The 23,794-nt window shown below is 43.9% G+C and overlaps 1 protein-coding gene across 2 annotated transcripts in view; it reads left to right on the top strand.

Annotated features, from left to right (window-relative positions):
• The window catches only part of RASSF5 (Ras association domain family member 5), a 103,362-nt gene that overhangs the window by 43,696 nt on the left and 35,872 nt on the right, over positions 1 to 23,794 (top strand). The window contains exon 1 of one of the 2 annotated variants that reach the window (XM_081009088.1): positions 13,900 to 14,681. The exons of the other annotated variant lie outside the window; for it this stretch is intronic. Coding sequence (XP_080865214.1) covers positions 14,562 to 14,681 — 120 coding nt within the window. The 5' untranslated portion in view covers positions 13,900 to 14,561. Of the gene's footprint in view, positions 1 to 13,899; positions 14,682 to 23,794 lie in introns of those variants that run through there. 2 annotated transcript variants of the gene reach the window in all.

Below are 23,794 nucleotides of genomic sequence, written 5' to 3'. Positions count from 1 at the left end.
CAAAATCCATTATACCAGGACTATTAAATTCATGGTTTTCTACAGGTTTTTTTCCACCTTGGACTCATTTTATGTAGATAGCTGGTGTAGCATAATCTCAGGGACACAGTAGTTGTGAATTGGTGTGTGTGTGAGTGTGTGGATGGATTGAAGGAAGGAACGAGAGAGGGGAGGGATCACAGCTAAAGACCTGACACATGGCCATCCAACCTTTGTTTAAAGAACCTCCAGTGAAGGACAGTCCACCACTTTCTAAGGACGACCATTCCACTGTCAAACAACCCTTACCATCAGAAAACTATTCCTGTTAGTCAAAAGCTCATTTCTTGTAATTTGATTCCATTGGTTTAGGTCCTACCTTCTGAGCAGCTGAAAAGAAGCTTGGTTTATCTTCCCTGTGACAGCCCTTCAGATATATGAAGTTGGTTACCATGTCATCTCTGTCTTCTATTCTCCAGGCTAAACATAACCAACTTGCTCAACCATTCCTCTTAAGGTTTGGTTTGCAGGCCCTTGATCATTTTGGTCACCCTCCTCTGCACATGTTCCAGCTTGTTAATATCTTTCGTAAACTGTGGTGCCTATAATAGAATAGCAGTAGTGCGACTTTCCTTGATGTGGACACTCTACTTCTGTTGATGCAGCCTAGAATAACATTAGCCTTTTTTGCAGCTTTTGTGTGTGTGTTTATGTGTGGACTTGCACACGCGCACACACACACACACTTATGTATACCCCAATATACGTTTTTGCCCTGAATCTTTCCAAAGGGTTTAATAATTATTTTTTGTTTAATCACTGAAGTGTCACAGATTGTTCTACTGATTTTTCAGTAGAAACCTTCTTCTACCCATAGTGCGGAGGTTGTTAACCTGGCACCCTCAGATGTCCAGATGTCCATGAGGTCCCCTCCCATGCAGCTCCCCTCTGCTTAAATTAGGCTTGAAAGAAACATCATGTTGTATCTGATAGAATAGGATGTGGTTTGTGCTTGGTTGCGATTCATGTGTTTCTGCACAGTTTCTCTGGTCTTCTAATGTGCCCATGGGCCCCAAAAAGCTAGCAATCCCTGCCACAGGGTCTCAGCAGAGAGTATACACCCTGATGGAGTCTGATACTTCAGGTGCTTTGTGGATTTGTAAATTCTAATTCCATCTCAAATGAGGCTAAGAAAAGCTTCTTATATATTTTGAGCTCACACTGTATTCTGCATTTTTGTTCAGTTCGAAAGTTCAGACCTGGCAATCATTCTGAAAAGCAAAGAGAGACTGTGCGAGAACCTAAATTTAGACATAACCAACTGCTTGCAACGGGATTTTTGTTTTGTTTTTTGCTTCCTATTCCTTTCCTCCCTCCCCAAAGCTATGCGTTAAAATAAAATTTTTAATAGAACTACCATTGAGACTTGAATTGTTTTGACAGCACAGGGGAGCCATATACATACATATGCAGAGATTCTGGTGTGTGTTCCTAGCATATCAGAGATTCTTCCCAAGCAGAATGTGTATTAAAACGGCCTGTTTCATCTTCAGGGTGACAAAACAGTCAATACATTATTGATGGTCCCAATAATAAAAACACAGGCAGTGAGGCATTCCCATTCATCATTTTGACACTTCCTTGGTGTGCTGCCTGGTCCAGCCCATGAGGGAGGAGCCTTCTTTGCCAAATGTACTCTAGGAAGGAGGAAATGCCAGCAGCTTCAACAAATGCAGAGAGTCCATTTCAGGGGGTGAATGGTGCAAATCAGGCTTTATTTCCTATGATGGCTAGTTTAAGAACTCTTGAGCAGCAAGACTGCGCCTTGTTTTCTGTCGTCCATTTTGCACCAACTCATTGGTGCAGTGACCAACTCATCCTTGTCAGAAGATATGAAACTTGCTCTCTCATATCTGCATATTGTTCTGATGTACAGCCTAATATTAGCCGGTGTTCTGTCCTTGATCAAAGACCTGAATAAATCAAGATTCATTTCCATTCAAACTCTCAGGGAGAAGACTTTTACGGATTAACATTGTCCTATTATAAACTTATGCCTTGCTTCCCAATTTTGTACAGCTGTCCAGTGATATAACATAGGAACTTGTTTGCAACTGATGATTACAGTGCATTAATTTCCTTGCCTTCCTATAAAAGAAAGTATGTTAGTCAATTCTGTTTTTATATAATAGTATTATGTTCACCCCATGTTTCCAAGAGATATGAGAAGTTTGGGGGCACAACACTTGTCTGGATTTGATTTGTTTCCTTTGGAATGAGGTTACTGTAGGCTTGCAACATTCTGTAGTATGAGAATTTGTTCACAAATGTACAGTTTGAGCATAGGTCTGGTTTAAGGAGGCATACCCTAAACCAGAGTTCACCAACAGGGTGCAGACAGCCAAACTCCCCCCCCCCCCCCCCAAGTTATCTAGGAGAGAGGCAGTGTCAGGGGCAGGAGCCAGGAGCAGGTCAGTAATAACTCACACAGTGTTGGTGAAGTTAACTCTTAATTCAAAGAAACAAACAGCTCAGGAGGCCAAGCCTAGAGAGCACAGGAGGTCTTCCCAGTAGCTCTTGCCCCAACAAGGTAGTTAGGAGGACTGGAGGTTCCCGCCTTCCCACACCTCCATAAGTCTCCTCCTCCCCCAGTTCATTCCCAAGCAATCTGAGGCTTCTTTGTCTTGTCTGTCTTTGCTCCACCCTTTTCATACCTCTCCAGATTCTGTTAGACCAGGAGGGAGGGGAGCTAGTCACGGCAAGGGGAGAGGCAGCTTGGCTTCTTCACCAGCCTGACTCATTTCTTCCTCTTGCCCCCTCCTCCTCCCCAGCCGCCTCTTCTGCCTCTGATTTTGGACTGTCACAGCTTCTTCCTGCTCACTAAACCCTGTTACCTCTTCAGCTTCCAGCACCACCACCTTCATCTGTTCCCTTTTCTCCCCCTGACCACTCATTGTTGTCCCACCATCAATCCCCTGGCTCTGAGCCATCTTCCCTTGGGAGTTTCCTTGGGGATTCACCAGCTGGTGCCTCCCACCACCCCTCTGCATCCAGCCAGTCCATGACAGACAGATCTTCCTTCCCATGTTTCCTTTTAGTTTTTCTATGTCTCACTCTTACCTGAACTATAGTCTGTCCTTTTTATTCTCTTCCATAGACTTAAATTCCTTGGTCCTTAACTGGGTGTGGTAGAAGGCATTCCCACTTTCAGGTATTTCCTAGAAGAATTAAGCTACTGAGAGCAATCATCCTGTCTGGGGTAGGACTACTGGGTTTCCCCATATTGTAGTTTGGGTGCTCCAGTGTGTAATATCACGGTAAATGTAAGTGCTGTCAGGAAAGTCAGCTGGAGTTTCCACAGCAAATGAGTAACAGCTGTGTGTTTACTGCACTTCTATAACTGATTGATTGCCTGGAAAGGCCCTTGTGGTCCCAACTCAGTCTCATCATTTCAACTGAAAACAGATTTAGTCCCACTGATGCCAACTGGAGTAAATCAGTGAGAGATCGTGCCACATTGTCGGCTTTGCCAGCGCAAGAGGATCTGATGCTGAAGAGCTGTTGGAAAACCGGAACTTGAAATATGAGCAAAATTATGTGTCCTGAGGGCGAGCCGACAGGCCTTGCTCGGGTGTTCCCCTCAACGCACAAAGACTTTATGCATGGACATGTGGGGGTGGCATGCAGGCCCCACCCTCCGGTGTTCCTTGGTGTGTAGGCTTCAGAGGCAGCTCCCAAATGTGGAGATCAGCAGAATACACTTGGAAACCCTCTTCAGACATTAAGCATGCATACGTCTGAAGAGGAGCTCATATCCAGGAATGTTGGAGGCAGGCCTTGTGTGCAGGCCTCCTGTCTCCCTCTACATATAAAGCCTCCACATTTTCTGACAAACACTTCAACAAAGCTGCAGGCATGTTAAAGTTTGGTGAAAGGGATTTTGAACACCCGTATGCAGCATCCTGAGGCATTTGTTTTGAGGGTAGAGAATGTGTTAAAACCACTTCCACTTGTGATAATACTGTATGTTTCTCTTCACCCAAAGTTTCAAAGCTTCTTTTGAGTCTGGTTTCACGTGTTCTTAAGAGCATAAGAAGAGAATGCTAGATCAGGCCAATGGCCCTTCTAAACCAACATCCTCACAGTGTCCACCCAGATGTCTATGGGGAATCTGCAAACAAGCCCATAACACAGGGGCCCTCTCCCTTCTGGTAGTTTCCAGCAACTGGTATTCAGAAACAGTACTCTGACTGTGGAAGCAGAACATAGCCATTGAAGCTAGTAGCCATCAATAGCTCTTTCCTTCATGAATTTGTCCAGTCCTTAAAAAAAAATAATCTCTAAGTTGGTAGCCATCACTGCATTGTATTTTTTTTAATCTGTCATGAATCTTCCAGCATTTTATGAGGGTGATATAGATTTTTACACAGTTGTAATTGTCTGATTTAGGACTCTCCTTAATCTGTATTGCTGGATAGTGGTGTGTTCTGCCTACCAGCTGAAGTATGAAAAAGGTTTTTTGCAGAGGTGTTTTTGCAGTTGTCCCAAGGTAGTAGAACAGTAGAAGTGATGGTTGGTAATGTAAATAACTTGGAGGACATGGTCATACAAAGGAAGCTGAATGCCAAAAAAAGAAAATTCCTCAATCATTCAGCTGCTGTGAACCATATTGATTTCAGAAGGCTTAAGCATATTTAACCCAATGTTGGATTGTGGCCCAGGCCTATGAACATATTCTGTGCTATGTCTACTCATCTCTCAAACTGAAAAGTTGATTTATTTTAGCAGCTCTGAAACTTGAACCCTGCTTTTGAACTGTTGTTTGCAGCTTTCATGCTTATTGGTGCCTGGGACTTTCTTTTATGTAGCTATTTGATCTCATGGATGGCATGCATGCGCTACTTAAAATTTACCATCTAAAGATGGCAACCATAATCCATCCTTCAGAAACAAAGGCTTTCACTGGTGCCCCTAGGCTGGCGCCTCAGACTCTGAGCTTTCATTAAAACAAACAAGCAAACCCTAATTCTCTAGCCCTCCTAGAAAGAAAGTTTAGGGGGCAAAACTGTTCATGTACCTTCTAAGTGATTTCTGTGAAATGAGAGTGTGGTGTGGCTACCTTCTATATATTTTCTGGTACTGAGGAAGGCTCCCTATTGCTACTAGAAGGTGGCAGCATCAGTGTGTGTAAAATCAGGATTGTGCAATCTCCACAATCGGGACCAGCGGGACATCGCTGACTTTCTGTGGAAAACACAAGGTTGTTGCTGGTGGCTGTCTCTCTAATTTTGTTGTGCTACATTCCCCATGGCAACCATTTGACGTTATGCCATTCCCCTGCTGCTCTACAACTATTTTGTGACTTGAACCCTTAATACTCTCAAAATTTGAAATGTGCCCACTGGTTTACTTGCTGTATGGAGTGATAATCATAGCTGGAATTGGGAAGGATTGTTTTGCCTTCTGCAGTATTATGTGGCTCTTAACAGCTTGGCTCTCTTGCTGTGAGTGTTTGGATATTTCATATTGCTCAGGAGTGCTGAACCTGTGGCCCTTCGGATGCTTTTGGATGGCAGCGCCCATGTCCCTTGGCCAGCTTGGGCAATGAAGAGGGATGGTGGAAGATGTGTACCAGCGAAGTCTGATGGGCCCCAGGTTCCCCACCCCTGCTATAGTTGTTGCTTCATCCTCATATCTTAATATGGCTTGTAGTTGGGATACACTATCCCATAAGATGGTTGGTGTACATGTGGCCCTATTGCACTAACCATACTGTCTTTGTGAAGCACTGCAATTGGGCTAACATGCTCTTTCTAATATCCCACCATGACATGAATTGTGCAGCCTTTTGCAAGTTGTAGAGGTCATTGATGTTCATACACTCTTGCCAAAATATGATGTCTTTGAAAGCTGTCACCTTTTACAGCATTTTGTCTGCCATTTTTCTCATGTTTTTGTTGCAATTAAAATTTAAAGATGGATTAGCTACAACCTTGATATACTTTCATGGAGAAAAAATCTTAGTCATGTTCCAGCGCTGATTCATAGATTTACCAACCTGGATGTTTGGAAATGAAAGCAAAGTAACACATTTTAAGCCTTAATTTAGTTTTGAGTTAGCATCTCATGGTGTATTCCCATTACAGCACTGTCTTCAAATGGCCTTTGCCAAATTCTGCACAGCTGTTCTGACAGAAATGTGTACTTCACACAGCTCATCTTACAAAATGGAGCTGCTTGCATACAAGAAAACTTGTGTGAGAGAGAAAGGCAGGCAGTGCACATTAAACATGTTAGCATATTCAGATTTTCTAATTATGGGAAGCATACACTTCTGAAATGGTGAATTGTTATCTAAAATTATCTGGGTCTACACTCTGAGAGTTTTAAGGCAGTCAGGTGTTTTGTCCATTAAAAATGACTTCCTGAAACATCTGTCTCTTGTCCAGTATCCAGTCATATAGGTATGTCATTCTTGGCCCAATTAACTGTGGAGTTGATCTGCATATGTATTCCTGCTTCCCTGGAGGAAGCTTTGGAGGCCACAGTCTGAAGCAGAAGACCTTTATGTAGAAGAGAGGGTTTTTGTTTAGTTTTTACTCATTCCTCTCTGTTGATGTTTATCCTTAAAATCATCTGCCATGAAAGCTTCTTCCTGGCCTACTCCATCCCCTGCTTTCACATTTTGGACAGGGACAATTTTAAGTAAGGTGAAGAAATCTATTCATATTTTCCACATCAGACTGCAGCCTGTTCAGTTGCATTTCGGAAAGAAAGAAAGAAAGAAAGAAAGGGTAGGGGAAACTGGCTTTTGGAACAGGAACATTTTTAACAGATTCAATAGGTGAGAGCAGAATTGTCCCTAAGAAGGCCATATTCCTTTTTGCCCATAGCCTAACCTTAGACAATGAGTGAGGTTTGGATCTCCCCTGACTCTGTGCAAAGGCTGGTAAGGGAGACTTCCTAGAGGGATTTTTTAAAAAAATAATGTGCCTTGAAGTGAATGGGGAGCCACCTTAACTGTTTTAGAACTGGCATAATATGCTCGCTTTGGCTTTTCCCGGTAATTAACAGATCAGATGCACTTTGAGCTAATTAATGTTTCAGAGAAGCTTTCAAAGGCAACAAACCCCACAAAGGGCACATTCACTTGTCAAGCCTAGAGGTAACCAAAGCGTATATAAAGAAGCTTACTCTGGAAAGGGCACTTTGGACTGCAGCCACCTCTTGGGAATCCTGCAGCAATCCTGAGTCCTACACCAGCCCCTTCAAGACTTGCCTGCATGGGATTCCTTGACTGAAAGCATCCCCAAGTCAAGATTGTGATGGTCAGGGAAATGGTTTGACCAGAGGCTTTCTCCAACATGTGCTAGCTTGGGCCATTCTGGGAAATAGTGACATAGGGGTGTTTTAAAATGGGTGATTCCCCCATGTACATATTGAGATGATAAAGCTCCTGTCCCGATTCTTTGGTTTGATTTTTTCCCTTGCCCTGTAGGGGGCTACAAGAGCATAGCATCTCCAAATGCTAGTTTGGGAGGAAAGAGTGGCTGGGCCCAATTAATAATAATTAATTTGCACACGCTATTGCGTACTCTGCACCCAGTGCACTCCCACTGCTGGTTTGGGAAGCAGAGTGCATGCAGATAATCCATACCTATCCTGTTGTTACTTATGAAATATTGCATCTTCAATCCAAATCGAGTATAGAACGGCACAGCTGTATTTTAAGCTGGTAATCATTACCATAAAGTATACGCAGGTGGTGTTTCTGACCCCTTCTCAGGGTTTGGTAGATGGGTTAAGTTTGAAAGAATGAGGGACAGGTCTGAAAAAAATCCAGTCTAGCCCCACTTCCTCCACTGACCTAAGGCAAATGCATGTGGGGTAGAGGGAGGAATAGGGGGGAAAGCTGGGTATTGTCTTCTTTCTCCTTCCTGTCAAACTTGGCAGGTCTTTATTTAGCTTTATATGCACACAGCAGATTTTAAAGCTACCAGGGCATCTTCACCTTGATCTGTGACTTTCCCAGCCTTACTCACACATCACTCTGTGTTCTGGCTACATGTGGTGGGGAGCAGGACCCCTTGCTGCCTCAGCTGATGGCGGTATTCATAGATTAAAGGCCTGCATTTGTACAGTCCATGCATCTAGGTCTGATCCACACAGTTAGTCACATCTGAATATTGCTCATATTGCACCTTGACTTTGCCAAAGTGAGAAGCTTAATTTGGATCATGGACCTTCATCCTCTACTTCAGTAGCTATGACTCATACCATTCTCCTACATTGACAGTTGCATTTAACTAGAAATATGTTTTATTTAATTGCTAAATGCCCATGCTTTCATGTTCTGGCTTGAATAAAAGTCTTTACTTTAGATATTTTTAACTTCTAGCTTGGGTCATTTTGAAACACCTACACTCACCTGCTTGCTGTTCTGGTCTTAAGATGTGGAGTTATAAAGTGATTTCTCAGGAGGCTTGGAAAGGTGACCAACTCTGACTAATTTGGAAAGGACGTGGGCTGTCAAACTTCAGTTAATGTGCCACATACACCTGATCAGCATCTTCAGTTTTCTCTTGGGTGTAGCAAACTATTAGAAGGTGGCAGTGATTGAAGTGCCAGCATTAAAACTGATGACCCTAATCTGATTTTGATCTGTGGAAAGTCACTCCAAGGCTGCGGTTGAATGGGGGAAAGTGGAAACCTTGCTTGGACAGGTGGGGCATCTGTCAGTCACAACAACTAATCCTGCAGCAGTGGATGGCATTATCACCGGGTAGCAGCTATTATAGCAGGTTGCCTCAGTGCCTGTGATGGGAAGCAGGGCCCATTCCATCAGCTCTGCTGACAGACTATCTCCACTGGGCTCCTGCTCCTGAATTTCTTTCCCTTCCGCTCTTTCCTCCCCATCACTTTTCCCTCTTGTGTCATGTCTTTCAGATTGGGAGCCAGCAAACAGGGGCTGTCTTGTTTTCATTAATGGTACGTAAGCCACTCTGGGAGTTTTTTTTTGCTGAAGAGCAAGTTAAAGATATAAATAAATAAGACATATCATAAATATAAAGCTTGTTTTGAAGAAATAAAGTGCAGCACCAGAGTAATGTCATTGTTTTAGTGTTGCTGAGCTGGCAAAGTGGTTGGGACATCCCATCCAAAGCAAGCACTTGTAAATGCAGGAGTGGCAGGTTGGGATTGTAAACTAGAAATAATAACAACAATGCAAATTGTGTATGGGAGAAGTGGATGTTTTGCAGCTGATGAGTTTCTGTTGATGCAAGGCTGAGAACATGAGAAACCAGGCTGCTCCAAGGATGACGACAAGCTTGTGCAAGTTTGCAAGCTGTGCCATTCTTGTCAACTTGAGCATTCTAGAAATCTCTACATAGTTTTGCTTAAATACTGTGTGTGTCCTTATCTGGTCATCTAATAACTTATTTAACTCCTTAGAAGTTTTTTTAAAAAACAACAATACAAGCTTCCTCTTTTGAAAAACAAACCCTATAGAAGTTCCTTGCATCTACACCAGTGATATTTTACTGTCATAGCACGTTCCAGCTTCACACCTAGCCCAGTTTTGTAGATAAAAGTCTGCAGTTAATAATGTAAGAAGTGGATCAGGTCATGGCTCCATCTATCTACTCAAGTATCCTGTCTCCTACAGTGCTCAGCTAAATACTTTCAGAAAGCCCACAAGCAGGGGGCATAAAGTCAGCAGCCGCCTTCCACTGTCCCCAGGTATTCAGAGGTACACTGACCCAGAACAAGGGCAGTTTCTTTAGCTATCATAGGCTTTGATATACCTCACTTCAGTCAATTATATTTAATCCCCATAAAAAAACTACATGACACACTTTTCAGGCATTATATTCCCTATGAGTACAATCATATCGACCATGAGAGCAGCTGGCCCTACTCCTGCCATTGCATCTCCAGTGACCTAGCTCTGCTACCATCCTCGTTTTGAAAGTCTGAAGCAGGGAATCTGTTCTGTGTGCAGAGACTCCCCACACATGTGACAACCCTGCCAACATAGGAGCCAACTCCTAGGGGTTGTGGGAGCTTTGGTTCCCACAGTAAAATATTTCAGGGGGTTGGGCCCCCACAAAGTTGATGGGCATTCCCATTCAAATGGTGTGTGTGCACTGCGTCATGTGATCAATTATTCAGGGCAGGGCTAACCTGAGCCCTCACAATGTTTTATTCAAGTTGGCACCCCTGCCTGCCCATGTGGGATTGCAGTCAGGTGAATGCCCAAATAGGGGACGATTCCATATTCCTCTCCGCATTTGTGGCAGTGATTTGCATGTATTAGTTATGCATTTTATTTGTATGTTTATTAAATTTTATATTCCACATTTTCTTCCAAGGAGTTCAAGGTGATGTACATGGTTCTCCCCTCTCTATTATCTTCACAACAACCCTTTGAGTTAGGTTAGGCTGAGAAATAGTGACTGGCCCAAGGTCACACAATGAGCTTCATGAGGCTGATTCAAACCCTGGCCTCCCAAGTCAAAGTCCAGCACTCTAACCATTACACCACACTGGCTCTTATTATATATGGAGAAGAACTTTATTCTGTCTATCCCAAATCTACTGCTATTCAGTTAACAAACACCAGGACAGCTTAAAATATTGAAAACAGGAAGTATACTACCTCCAGAATCAGTAGCAGCATGGCCACTGGCAGAGGAACGGAGATGCGGAGGGAGTGGACCGCCCCCGGCACCACTATTTCAGTAGGGTGCCATCACGGTGGCCCCCCTCCCCGGACACGCACCATGCATGTGCCGGGCGCCGGGCACCATGCCCCAGAACGCACCCCACGCCCTCACAGGCGGCATGCCACACCCCCATGATGCGTGCCACGCCCCCGCCTGCTTTCCACCCCCAGTAGTGGAGCATGCAGCTTCGCCACTGAGCATGGCTCTGAATACCTGGTCCTGGGAAACAGACATCGTGCCCTGCTTGCAGGCTTCCCATACTGTAGGTATCTATTTGGCCACTGTCAGAAACGGGATGCTGAACTAGAAAGGCTTTGACCCTTACCCAGCAGGGCTCTCCTTATGTTCTTAGATGTAGCTTCAGTTCAGCTTACAATACAAAATAGAAAAACTGAAAGATAGAAATATGAAAGATAAACTAATTATACAATCTGAGGCAGGGGAGATCAACTTGTAAAACCAAGCGAAATCTGATAAACAGCGAAGGCAACAAGAGTCACAAACATTACTAACAGCTAACGATATGGGAGGACATGATGGGTTTTGTCTGGCACCTGGAGATTGCAGGGAAGGCAACCCAGCACATATGTCTTTTGGGGGAGGGATCTATGACTTGGGCACTGGTATTGAAAAGGATTGAAGTTTAACTTCTGAAAGTGGCACTGCTCAAAGAAAGGCCTGTGAAGAAGCCTCAACTCCTATGCAGGTTTATTTGGGAAAATATGGCTGTTTGTAGATTCCTCGGCCCCAAGGCAGTTAAACTTCACTACTTAATGCAGTTGTCCAAATATAGCAATACCATAGATTTAGTTTAATGGCATCATGATACTGGTCATTGCATTTTTGACCCTGTTCCACATGCCTTTTTTAAAAGAAGCTGCACATCATAAACTGAGACTTTTTAATTGAGCTGTCAACCATCAATTCAATATTTCTTTCCTGTATAGCCACTACTATCCCATCAATGTGTACCAGACTTACTGATTTTTTTGCCCTGGTGTGTCTTGCTTTAGTGCACAGGTTCTTGTTGGTTGTCAAAGTATAACCATAATATTGCAAGATGCTGAAGAACCGTTTTACACCTGCTCTCTGAGCAAGAACGATTAGCTGTGAAGTGGTGGCCAGTGGAGGCTGGTGCCTATTAGGACTAAAAGGGTGGAAGGCAGGGTGCACCAACAGCAGGTTGTGCCAGAGGCATAGCAAGTGAAGCTGAAGCCAATGATAGATGGAGCTAACTCATTCTGGTTTTGTCCCCATCCTCCTCCCTGTTGAGTTCTACATGGGCAGCAGTGAGCTTGAGGAGGAAGAGGAGGCTGGCATCCAGTGTCACCCACTGGGCTGGTTGCAAGTAAGGAGACAGGCAGATGAGGGCTGGTTGGGGGCAGGCTGAGTTTGGCAGGACAGTGCTCCATTTCCCTATTGCACCAGCCTCCACTCATGGTAACTGTGTAGATCCTATAGAAGGCTTTATGTTAAGACTCCTTAGATTTTCAAAACGGCTTTTGAAAATGAGATTATATTTCATAAATATTGTAAGCATATTTTTTTAGGGAAGTTAAAGAATGGGAGAGAGTGCTTTTAGTCTCTCCTTTAGAGTGCATCCAAGCACTAAGTTCAGGATACTGGGACCCGCCTGGCATGAAGGTGGAGGGGGTGGGCGTTGGTAGCTCCATGGCAGCAGATCTGGGAGCTGTATTTGGCTCTCCTTAAACAGGAGTGGAGACGCGGGTGGCGCTGTGGGTTAAATCACAGAGCCTAGGACTTGCCGATCAGAAGGTTGGCGGTTCGAATCCCCGTGACCGGGTGAGCTCCCGTTGCTCGGTCCCTGCTCCTGCCAACCTAGCAGTTCGAAAGTACGTCAAAGTGCAAGTAGATAAATAGGTACCACTCCGGCGGGAAGGTAAACGGCGTTTCCATGTGCTGCTCTGGTTCGCCAGAAGCAGCATAGTCATGCTGGCCACATGACCCGGAAGCTGTACGCTGGCTCCCTTGGCCAGTAAAGCGAGATGAGCGCTGCAACCCCAGAGTCGTCCACGACTGGACCTAATGGTCAGGGGCCCCTTTACCTTTACCTTTAAACAGGAGTGAGAAGTGGCAGCTAACCCTGCTGCACTGGGAGACTTATCTTTCCCTTCAACAGCATTATGAGGTGTTGGTTGTGGAAGCAAACAAGTGGGAAAGGAGGAGCATGGCAGGTTGTGCGGAGGGAGTGTGCTTATGTGTGGAGAGTGACCGCAGACACATTTTAAAATGCTGTTTTTGCAAAGGAAGGCGCATGCTGAACTTTATTTAACTGGACAGGTGGCCTGTGGAGAATTTGGGGGTGGGGGTGGGCAGGGGGGTAGGCTTTTGTTTCAAAGCACATGCCAGTATTCTTGGAGACAGTTAACCTGGCAGCTCAGATGCTGAAGGAAGGAAGGTGGTTCAGAGCAGGACTTCAGCCTAACCTTGAGAAATCAAAGGCAGTAAAATATTCTGGGTTTTCTGACTTATGCTCAAAAGAACTGTGCCTCTAACATAGCAATAGGTGACAAATGGAAAAGTCTAACCTGATGAATGGCGATTGCTAAGGTTATGATCAAAACTGCCATTTCTTTTTGTGCCAGCTATGCTGAAAAATCATCCTGACTGTTCTAAAATTAGCTGCAGAACACAAGAGGCACTGGCTGGTTCCTTCACTGGTGTGTTGCTAGGGGAATCTATCCATCTCTCTCTCATTTTGCACCAATCCAACTGGTTAGTTTTCAGGGCTGGGACTGAGTGTAGAAGCACCATCATGACAGGTGGCATATTGTGTCTCTAGAGATTAGTATTTTGTTTTTAAATCTCCAATAGATGTTTAACTTCTACTTTTAAAAGTGAATGGGAGGTGCTGTTTGTAGACTTCTAAGTAGCCTTGCTCTGCCTCACCACACCCCATGACCATCCCTAGCTTTTACCACTGTAAGGTTTGTTTGTTTTTACCAAAACTAGTTAAAGCAGTTTCTGGGCAAAGATGAAATGGATGAGGTTGGTTTTGGACAGCTTTCATGCAAGATAAGGAATGCATTAAATTACCAAAGGATATGCACCTGGAGAGCAGTGCATTGGAGGTTGGTTAAGTGATATATTTTTAATCAGCTGCTCTCATCTCTGTCCCTACCTTTTGTGAATGTTGTTATGGACACTGAGGAGCTAGGAGCAGGCTGTCTCCTCCCCTGATGGTGTAACTCGACTTCTCTCTCTGTGTGTGTGTCTCAAACGGTGCCAATCAAAATCAGCTGAGATGCTGACAACCTCCCCGTTAAGAACCCGCTGCAGAAACTGCGTGAGAAATCTTGCAAGAGGAAGTGGCTCAACTCTGCTCGACAGAAAGCAAGCAGGAAGGGGTGGGGGAGAAGGAGGGAGGTGATGCCGTTCTCGCAACCAGCCTCCGTGGGCTGCAGGCAGGAGAATCAAGCCACGGATGGGGACTGAGTTTGTGAGCAGCCACCACCACCAGCAGCAGCAGCAGCAGTAGCAGTAGCAAAGAAGCCCCTTGGGGTCTGGCACCACCCTCTCCACTTCTGGCAATGCTTAGTCCGAGAAGGGAGGTTGGTGGCTGAAGAGAGGAGAGGTGATCCCCAGCAAGGCTCGTTTCTCCCTTAAAGGAGACGTCACGGGGTTTGCTCAGCAGAGGAAAACTGTTGCAAAGCATGGCAAGTGGGAGCTGGAGAGGCTGAAGCCGTGCTTTTCTTGCTGCTGCTGCTGTGATTGCCTGGAACTGGATTGGGAAACAGCGCTGCTGCCGCAGTGAGCGGAGAATCCGATGGTTACCTGGCTCTCTGGCTCACTGGAGGGCTTCACGTGCGCCCAGGACCCGGGATCCCCTCTCGGATGACGGTCGACAACAGCATGAGCAGTGGCTACTGTAGTTTGGATGAAGACTTGGAGGACTGTTTTTTCACAGCCAGGACCACCTTATTTAGGAGCGCTCAGAGCAAATTTGCCGCAAAGGTAAGGAGCTGTATGGCAATTCTGTAGCAACCCCCCCCCCCTAAGAATCTGTATGCAAAACCTATTTCTAGCTATCAGCATTTAATGATATTCTAGAGGCATTCATTCATTTGCAGTGCATGGGTAGCCTTGCTCAGTTGCAATGGCTTGAAAGCTTATCTTTATGTCATTTTCCTCTTTCAAACTCTGATCCCTTCATTGTCGTCCAAGTGCTTGACTTTGACACCTGTTAACATTCAGGGAACAGCAGTCTCGCAGAGACCCTGTAGTTGTCCTTCACATGTAATGTTTCTGAACATCTACCTTCTCAAAGGGTGTGTGAGATCGGTTGCTAAACTGAATGAATGACATTGAACTGTATCGTCAGCGCCTTAAGTCTTGTGAGACTGTGCCACTGTTTTGTTTAATTAAAAAAAAATGCATTATTGCTTGGAAGATTTTTATCCTGGTGTGGATATAATGAGTCAGAGACTGTTGGCTAACTTGCATATACATGTAATTATGATTCTCAGAGCTGATGGGCATATTCCACTTCTCCATATAGTCATGTAAATCTAATATGAGGGAAATTTTTGTCTGCTCCTCTGGTTTTACATGGGTTTTAGAATTATGAGGTTACAACAAAACAAAATGAATTAAGCTGATCTTGCCCTTTTTGCTTCTACCATGCAGTGTATTTGCAGTGACTGTAATGACTAAATGAAGGCTTAGCAGGGTGGATTCAGTTTAAATCATGGAGATTTAAAATTGCCACAAAAAGAGCAATATAAATCCAGCTTCCCGTGTTGTAATCTGCATATTTCCTGAACGTATGCAGCAGCAAATTAGTATGTGTGACAGTTAAAACACAGTGGTTTTTACTCATGTATGAGGAAAAGGGGACAGTTGTGAAATTAATGGGTTCCTTTGCACACATGCATTGAGCGAGATCACTTACTCTGAGGATTAAGTGCTCAGAACTTTCCAGAAGTAATGGCTTATAGTTACTGGGCAGAACAGTTAAAGTAAATGCTGAAGCTGTTTAGCTGGTAGAGTCATAAATATTCATAATTTTGAGAAATGAACACTTTGCAGTACTCAAGCTTTTTTGTTGCAGGAGGTGGGGGGGGGGGCGGTAAGAAAGAAGAGAAGAAGGGAAAAAAAGGCCCAAGAAGGGTTTTGGGATGATTCAGGATTGTGTCTCCTGGGTCCTAGCACCTGTGTCAGTCCCCGGGTCCAGTAGGAAGATCACAAGAAGAGCAATACATAAGCTTTTGTTGTGTCTATAATGCTCAATCTCAAAAGTTAAAACTTTTCCCCCTGCCACTCCTAATGCTTTTATATAAAATATTAATGAACACGTTGATGGAGAACCACCCACTTCTCTTTAACAGACGAGTCAGATAAATTTAGGTTTCATTTTAGAGCTGGATACTTTTGAACAGAAAAAATACCATATCTGAAACAAAACAATGTTCTGTTTTATTTTATTAAAAAAATACTTAACATTTTATCTTTAAGGATCACTTCTTCTTCTTCTTCTTCTTCTTCTTCTTCTTCTTCTTCTTCTTCTTCTTTGTCTTCGTCTTCTTTATTGAATTTATATACTGCCCTATACCCGGAGGTCTCTCAGCAGTTCACATAAACAGATTACAGTATGTAAAATTAAAATAAAAGCAATAACCCAATAATACCCCCCTCCAAAGAGCCACATCTTAAAAGAGTATGGGATGTAAATCAGCTCACCCAAAGGCCTGGTTGAAAAGGAACATTTTTGCCTGGTGCCTAAAGGTGTATAGTGAAGGCGCCAAGCGAACTTCCCTGGGGAGAGCATTCCACAGATGGGGAGCCACTGCAGAGAAGGCCCGTTCTCGTGTTGCCTCCCTCCGGACTTTCACCCTGAGGCTTAGACTTTCAGCCTTAGGCTTTTAGCAAGAGGTCAACAACCATATACTGTCCAGCCTTATACAAGCACTCCTCCCCCACTTAGGCGTGTTCTACTTGCATGCTACCACATATAGGCATGGTGCTGGGAAATAAATAAATAGAATCATGCCAGGAAATGGTGGGAGAGAGCTGAAGAGTCCTTGTAGCTTGAAAGGAGACTCTGAGGGCGGATGAAACCCCAAAGACACCTGAGGTGCAGTGGGGCTTTCTTTAAGCTGCTCAGCCTCCCTGCCTAATGGCTGATGGGCGAGGTGGCATAGCCACCGCTGCTGCTGCTTTCTCACGCCTTCTCCAGTTGGTCCCATAGCTTCAACTCTAGATATTTTGGTACCAATTGGAGAGGGAGCAGAGATAAAAGCTGGAGAGCTGGGGGAAATAGGCATTTAGAGGCATTTTAGAAGGTGCTCCCCACTTTATGCAGTTTAACTTACGCACGCGATGGCCCAGAACATAACCCCCACATAAGTGAGGCGACGCCTGTGTTACTCTCAGGACTATATCTATTCCAAAAGAGAATGCTATGAAGCAATATGAAGATTAGGCACATATTTGCAGTTGTTCCAATTCTATCAATATATTTGCATAGCTGTCAAGTGTCCCTTATTTGAAGGGACAGTCCCTTATTCCAGCGCCATGTCCCGCTGCTGTCCCTTATTGATGGATGTCCCTTAAATGTCCCTTAAATGATGTCCCTTAAATTTCAAAGGAAGCAGCTCCTCTCCCTCCCTCCCTGCCGGCCAGGAAGGAGGAAGGCTCCAACTGTGTTGCTTGGCTGTGTTGCTCACCCAATAAGAAGTCTAAGAACGACTGGGGGGGTGAAGCTTGCATGCCTTGTGTGTGGCTAGTTAATGAAAGCTGAGGAGGTTTTTGAATGCTGGAAGCCATTTTGTTGCATGTGCTGTTGCAAACTTTGCAGTGCAAAGCCAGGCCGGGGAGCCATCTTAAGTTGAGGCTGCATAGGCCTTGTGGTGCATGTGATTCAGATTCTATTCAGTTGAACCTCTGGTTACAAAGTTGGTTGGACAGTGTTCTCGAAGCTACCCAGCATGAGTTTGACCAGACTGCAGGAGGACAGGAAGACTGGAGTGCCTGGAACAGGTGAGACTGCAGGTCCCTTATTTTGGCTGCTGGTCCCTTATTTTCAAGGCTGCTGGTCCCTTATTTTCAAATCTGTAAGTTGACAGCTATGTATTTGTGTTTATGATATGATTTCAAGGACTTGGAGGTAATAGAGGCTTCCTTGCCTTGGCATATTCCACCCCTACCTTTCATGTCCCATCATGATTAAAACTAGTTTTTCAAATTATGATAAATTGTACCATGGAAAATTTTAATGTAGACTCAGATCCATGCTGCTATGACAAATTATACGTGCACATCCATCCACATCAGTGTGACATTCCCAGCTATATTCTGGATAGTGTCCATGATACTTTTGTATCCTGGTGCAGATTTGAAACTTTGCTTAGCCACACAAGTGCTCATGTAGTCATTTTTTTTAAAGGAAAAGATAGCAGTAGGGCTACACTCTTGCGCACAACAATGTCCCTGACTTCAATAATATTTTCACATCTTTACAAGCCCATTTTAACCTGGGCAGTTGGCTCTTGTCCCTCCAGTACCAGAGTGAGCTTCTCCAAGCTTGTTTGCTTTTATAAAAAGGAAGTAAACAGGTTCTTCTGCCCGCAGTGACCCTCTCCTTCCCCTTCATTATCATTACATGGTGACCGAGGCACTGAAGCAGGATCAGGGTTGATAACTCTGAAGCAGTAAGAGGGAAGTCACTCCCACAGAAAGGATTGTTTCTATACTACATTGGTTAACCAGCCAGCTAGGTTTGTCTAAGGGAAAGACATTTTAGACAGGAGTCTAGTTTTGCACTGGAAAAGGAACCCTAAAGCACTGAAAGATTTGGATCAGTGTAAAACAAGTATCGGGTGAAATCCCTTGCATAGAAGTTTGAGCCTAAAGCTGCTTTTAGCTCTAGAGGAGGAAGTGATGTCATACCTCAGTGGTCGTCTGCTTCTGTCTGTGGAGAAATGTATTTCAATTGATTTTTGTGCCCTTTCGGTGCCAGAAAGAATAATTGTTTGGGGCTCATCTTTCCAAAAAGCGTTGCAAGCATACTTTACAGATCTATTCTTGCCACGTGGTTTGGTGCTGTTCCACAGTGCAGGCCACAGTCTCCTCTTTTCCTGCTTCTTTCCTCCTCCCACCCAACTATTCTCTTTGGATTTCCTGTGAACCAGAAGGGATTTTTCTTTAGGTTAGTTTAATAACCTGCCTCATCTGCTGCCATTTTTCCTTTAAAAAAAGGCTTTGACTGAGTCATGTCTGTAGGCAATCTAAAAGATCAAAATCTTCTATATGTTTCTACTCCAGTGCACATGTTGTTCCTTTCTTTTTGTGTGGAGGCTAGAAATGTAGAAACAGCCAGACAATATCAATGAGTTGGCCTATCTAGCCAAAATTTCCTCTTTCTGAAATGCACCAGATGCTTCAGAGGAGGGTGCAAGAGCACACAGATAACTCACAGTCCATTATGTGGGATAATTTGCCTCCATTTAAGAAATTCTGAAATCATTAGTGACTTTGGACTTAAGCCTGGAACATGGGGGTTGGTTTCTCTCTTTCACTGATACCATGAACTATTTGCATTCTGTTTTGTGTGAGAATTGCTGAAAAACTGAAAAGTCAAGTTTGGGGCAAGGTCAGTTAGACCTAGACTGTCTTTTCCTGAGCTTCATGGCATACCTTCTATGACCGTTCAGTATGTATCAACAAGCTTAAAGGTAAAGGTAAAGGACCCCTGACAGTTAAGCCCAATCGTGAACGACTCTGGGGTTGTGGCGCTCATCTCATTTTACTGGCTGAGGGAGCCAACATTTGTCCGCAGACAGTTTTCTGGGTCATTTGGCCAGCATGACTAAGCTGCTTCTGGCGAAACCAGAGCAGTGCATGGAAACGCCGTTTACCTTCCTGCCAGAGCGGTACCTATTTATCTACTTGCACTTTGACGTGCTTTCGAACTGCTAGGTTGGCAGGAGCTGGGACCAAGTGATGGGAGTTCACCCCTTCACGGGGATTCGAACCACGACCTTCCGATCAGCAAGCCCTAGGCTCAGTGGTTTAGACCACAGCGCCACCCGCGTCCCTATAATTTATTCCTTGCTCTGCTTGATGGCCAACCTAAGAGAAATATCTCTGGAAAGCAACAAGACAAGTTGTTTGAGCTTATGCTGGTATGAATAGACAAGTAGAGTGGAAGGTCTTCCATGTTGCTGTACCAGTGCCTGATCCATGCTTCAACCCTGGTGGGCAATGCAGTGCCATGAGTTGCAGCATTGTGCTCATGGGCAATTCCTGTATCTGGCTGTGTCCCAGCTGCAACCCTAAGCAGGTAGATTCAAATGTAATTGTGTACAAATGAAGAAATAGATGGGGTTGTAGGTGTTAGGATATAGTTCCGTTCCACCTTAAAAGGGTACAGACATGACTGTTGTGTGTCACAAGCCTGTTTACTTCCAGCACAGTCTGCTGGGAACTTCCGTTTGTATATAGCTTTTGTGTTACTGCTGTTTTGCTGGAGACGAAGGGAAGCTGACATGTTCCTGAAGGGAAGCTGACATGTTCCTCTGTTCCTGAACTACGCTGAATAAAATGCTGTACGTTATGCTTACACATCTCTCTGTCTGCCTCTTCTGCTGTGAGATGATTTACACACTCTGCTGACAGAGCGTGCCCGGGTCTCTAAACGTATCTGAGGCTCGTGTCGCTGTTTGATGCTGTTCCAAGGGAGACCAGCTGCCGGCCGGTGGCTGGAGCCAGCTGGGGGCCTGCCTGATGCCCCCGTCTTCCTAGCAGTATTCCAACAGTAGGTTCTGTTCTTTTCTAAGATGTACCAGTCTACAACATTTGATAGATAAAATTGAGTATTTGGCTTCTTGAGAAACTGAAGAGCATCTCTGAGGTCCAGACCTTAAGCATCCAAGGCTGTGTCCAGATTCTGGGCTACAGACTAGCGTTCAGAGCAAAGCTCCCTGCCTCCATTCAATATTGTATTAATATTCTGTTTGCTGCTTTGACGGCCTTCAGTCCAAAAGGTGGTATATAAATAAACCATAATATCTTCATTCATGTTATCATGCAGCTGAACACCTTTGGAGGAGAATGTAAGAGCTAGCTACAGATCCATGCTCTCCTCATCTGCCATCTACCTAGCCAAACAACACAGCTGTATTTCTCTGACTCTCCCCACTTCTAGGAATCCTCAGGGCCTCTTCTCTATCATTTGATGATCTGCCAAGGTCTGTCCCACTTCTTCTCCACATTGTGCTCTCTGTCCAAGACGTTGCCATCTCCTACAGTTCTAAAATTGAAACCATATGCTGTGATCTCTCTTCCTCCATTCCGCTTTGCAAATTGCCCCTTCTCCTCCATCTTCCTCTTCCTTTCCTCCCCCTTTGTCTCACTTGAGGAACTGACTGGCCCATGTGCTCATCTAATGCCTCAACATCCCACCTTGATTCTGTCTTCCATTTCCTGATTGCCATCTTCCTCCTCACCATTATCCCTCCGTTCCTTTACATAATCAACCATTGTCTCTCTTGTGACTCCTTCCACATTGCATTTAAGTATGCCATTGTCTTCATGTTCTTAACATACAAACCACCTCAAACCCATCTTCCCTCTCCAACTAATGTGCCATCTCGCAACTACCTTTGCCTTCAAACCCCTGGAGTCTACCGTTTCAATTTTCTCTCCTCCAGCCAACTTCTTAATCTGCCACTAATCTGGTTTTCACCCTTTGCACTCCACTGAAACTACTCTCGCAAATGTAAGTGAATATGTGTGTTTGTGCACCTGCGAGTGAGGATGTGTGTCTGTGTGTGCATGACAATGAATGCAGAGGACATAAAGGTTGCCCACCCCCTGCCTTATGCTTTTGAACACTTTTCACATGTCTTTGTCTCATGTGGAAAAGTCAAGATCTTCTCAGTGTCATCCTGTGACAATGAGTTCCACTAGATTATAAAGGTTGGTTCATTCTCTGTTCTATACCAGAAGTACGCTGAACATATTGTAAGTGAAGTACTTGTTCACTTCTAACTTTCTTTACTAATAATGACATTTTCTGTTACAAACAGAGGTCATCACGGCATAGTTTCTATAACCCCCCCTCCGCGCTCCCCGAATTCCTGTGTTGTGGGGACTGGCATTCTAGATAAATTATTCCTTGCTATCTGTGTGTAGAATCACATTGCATTTAATGGAAATTGTAAGTAGCTAGCTTCTCCCTCCCCTGGCTTTTGGGTGGCTGGAGGGTATAATTTAAGACTTTTAAGAAATTGTTGCCGTCACCATTAGAGGGACTGTTAAAACTATATGATTACTTTTGGCACGGATTATTGTTGGAAGGTTTAACAGAATGACGGGCATGGCATGTACTGAACAGTGGGAGTAACTTGCCCCTTGCAGCACCCAGCATTCTTAAGGAAGTGAATGTCAAATTATGGTAAAAAGGATTTAGGAACAAATCATGTCCTAATAGGGTAAAAGAGCAGATGATTTACAAAAGGGTAATTGATAATCTCAAAAGCACTTGATCACCTTAAGAACCTCCTGGTGATTGCTGGGCTGTTGGAATGAAGCTGATTGCTTATGGTAGGAAGGGTGAGAATAATTGCATATTGTATGTAACAAATAGGAAGCTTTTCCTATTTCTGCCACAATTGTGAATCACATAAACTAAATGCTCCCTGACTCCAGGTTTTAAATGCAAGCTGTTTGGTTAAACATGGGTCTCTCGGTGTGGATGGAGTTTTTCCTGCACCTCCAAGAATCTTCTGGGATTGTTATTGGAGGGGGGAAACAGGTGCAGCCTTTAAATATGGCCTTTGTACAACTCTTGTGGAGACATACAGAATGCCAAGAGCACCAGCTTTGTTTGGGGAGGTTCTGCATACAGGAGACTTCTGAGAAGAAAAGAAAAAGCTGTATATTTGGGGGATGCAAATTTTCAAAGATCTATAACCTCTCATTATTTCAACAGAACTGTGCAGGGGAAATCATGCTGGCTTTCCTAGCACTTGACCCTTTTGTCTCTCCAAATGCCGACTAATCACCGGGGATGTATGTTACAGTGAAACTGAACCTGCAACCTAATACTAAGGTCTCTTGTTGTGGGTGGTTGTGTGGTGCTCTGTCTTATAATGAAATTCAATAGGGACTGTAATTCTGAGATGCATAGGATTATGGCACTGAATCTTCTAACACAGACGGATGTACTAAGGGTTATATGATGCTTCTTGGCCAAACAGTAATGTTATATATGATACTTTATATAGATCAACTCTCTTTCTCTCTGTGTGTGTCCATTTATATATATGATATTTTTAATTTGCAGGTACATTATAGCTAACTTTTATGTTCCTCTCATCCTGTCGTCTTCCTTTTAGTTTTCCTTCTGTTGACTTTTTTCTTCCAGCAATTATTATGAGCTCCTAAAACAGAAGTTGGGAACTTTAATCCTAGTGGAAGACTGTTGGTCCAAATTCCAGTGCAGCCTTCTAAGTAGACTAAGGGCAGTGGTTCCTCAACAATCCTGGTCTATGGCTGCAATTGTATCAATTTCTGTTTCGAAATAAATCAACAATTTATGAATCTGTTGTAAACAGAGGCCAGATTCAAAAAATAATTTACCTGCTAGGACAAGAATGCATAAGGCTTGTGAATTTTTAATATTTCTTTATTGAATTGCTCTCAAGGGAGCTTAGGACAATGTACAATAAAGAATAAAACAACAAAATGCATCCCATAAATAAATATAACCAGATATAGCTCTAACATCACCAAATAAATAAATAAATAAATAAATAAATAAATAAATAATTCAGAATTAAAACACTGACACAGACCAACCTGCAGCTGTTGGGAATTAAACTCTAACTTAGTAGCCTGGTTCACACATGGCAGTAAGCCAGTGGTTCCTAAACTACACTCCCATGGGCCACTTGAAAATTGCTGAGGGTTTTGGTGGACAATTTAAATATTTTTCTGTCTGTTGTAGCAATTCACTGTGCTAGAAGCTATATAATTCTAATTGCATTGCTTCTTTTGTTTGCTTTTATTTGTTTACTTTCGCTCTGTCTTTCCTGTACCTAAGCCCCCTCTCTGCTCCTTTCCCT

This window comes from Podarcis pityusensis (genome assembly GCF_964106645.2).
Source record: "Podarcis pityusensis genome assembly, chromosome: 6".
Lineage (NCBI taxonomy): Eukaryota > Metazoa > Chordata > Lepidosauria > Squamata > Lacertidae > Podarcis > Podarcis pityusensis.
The sequence above is the reverse complement of the archived record's forward strand: the minus strand, read 5'-3'. Positions and strand labels throughout refer to the sequence as shown.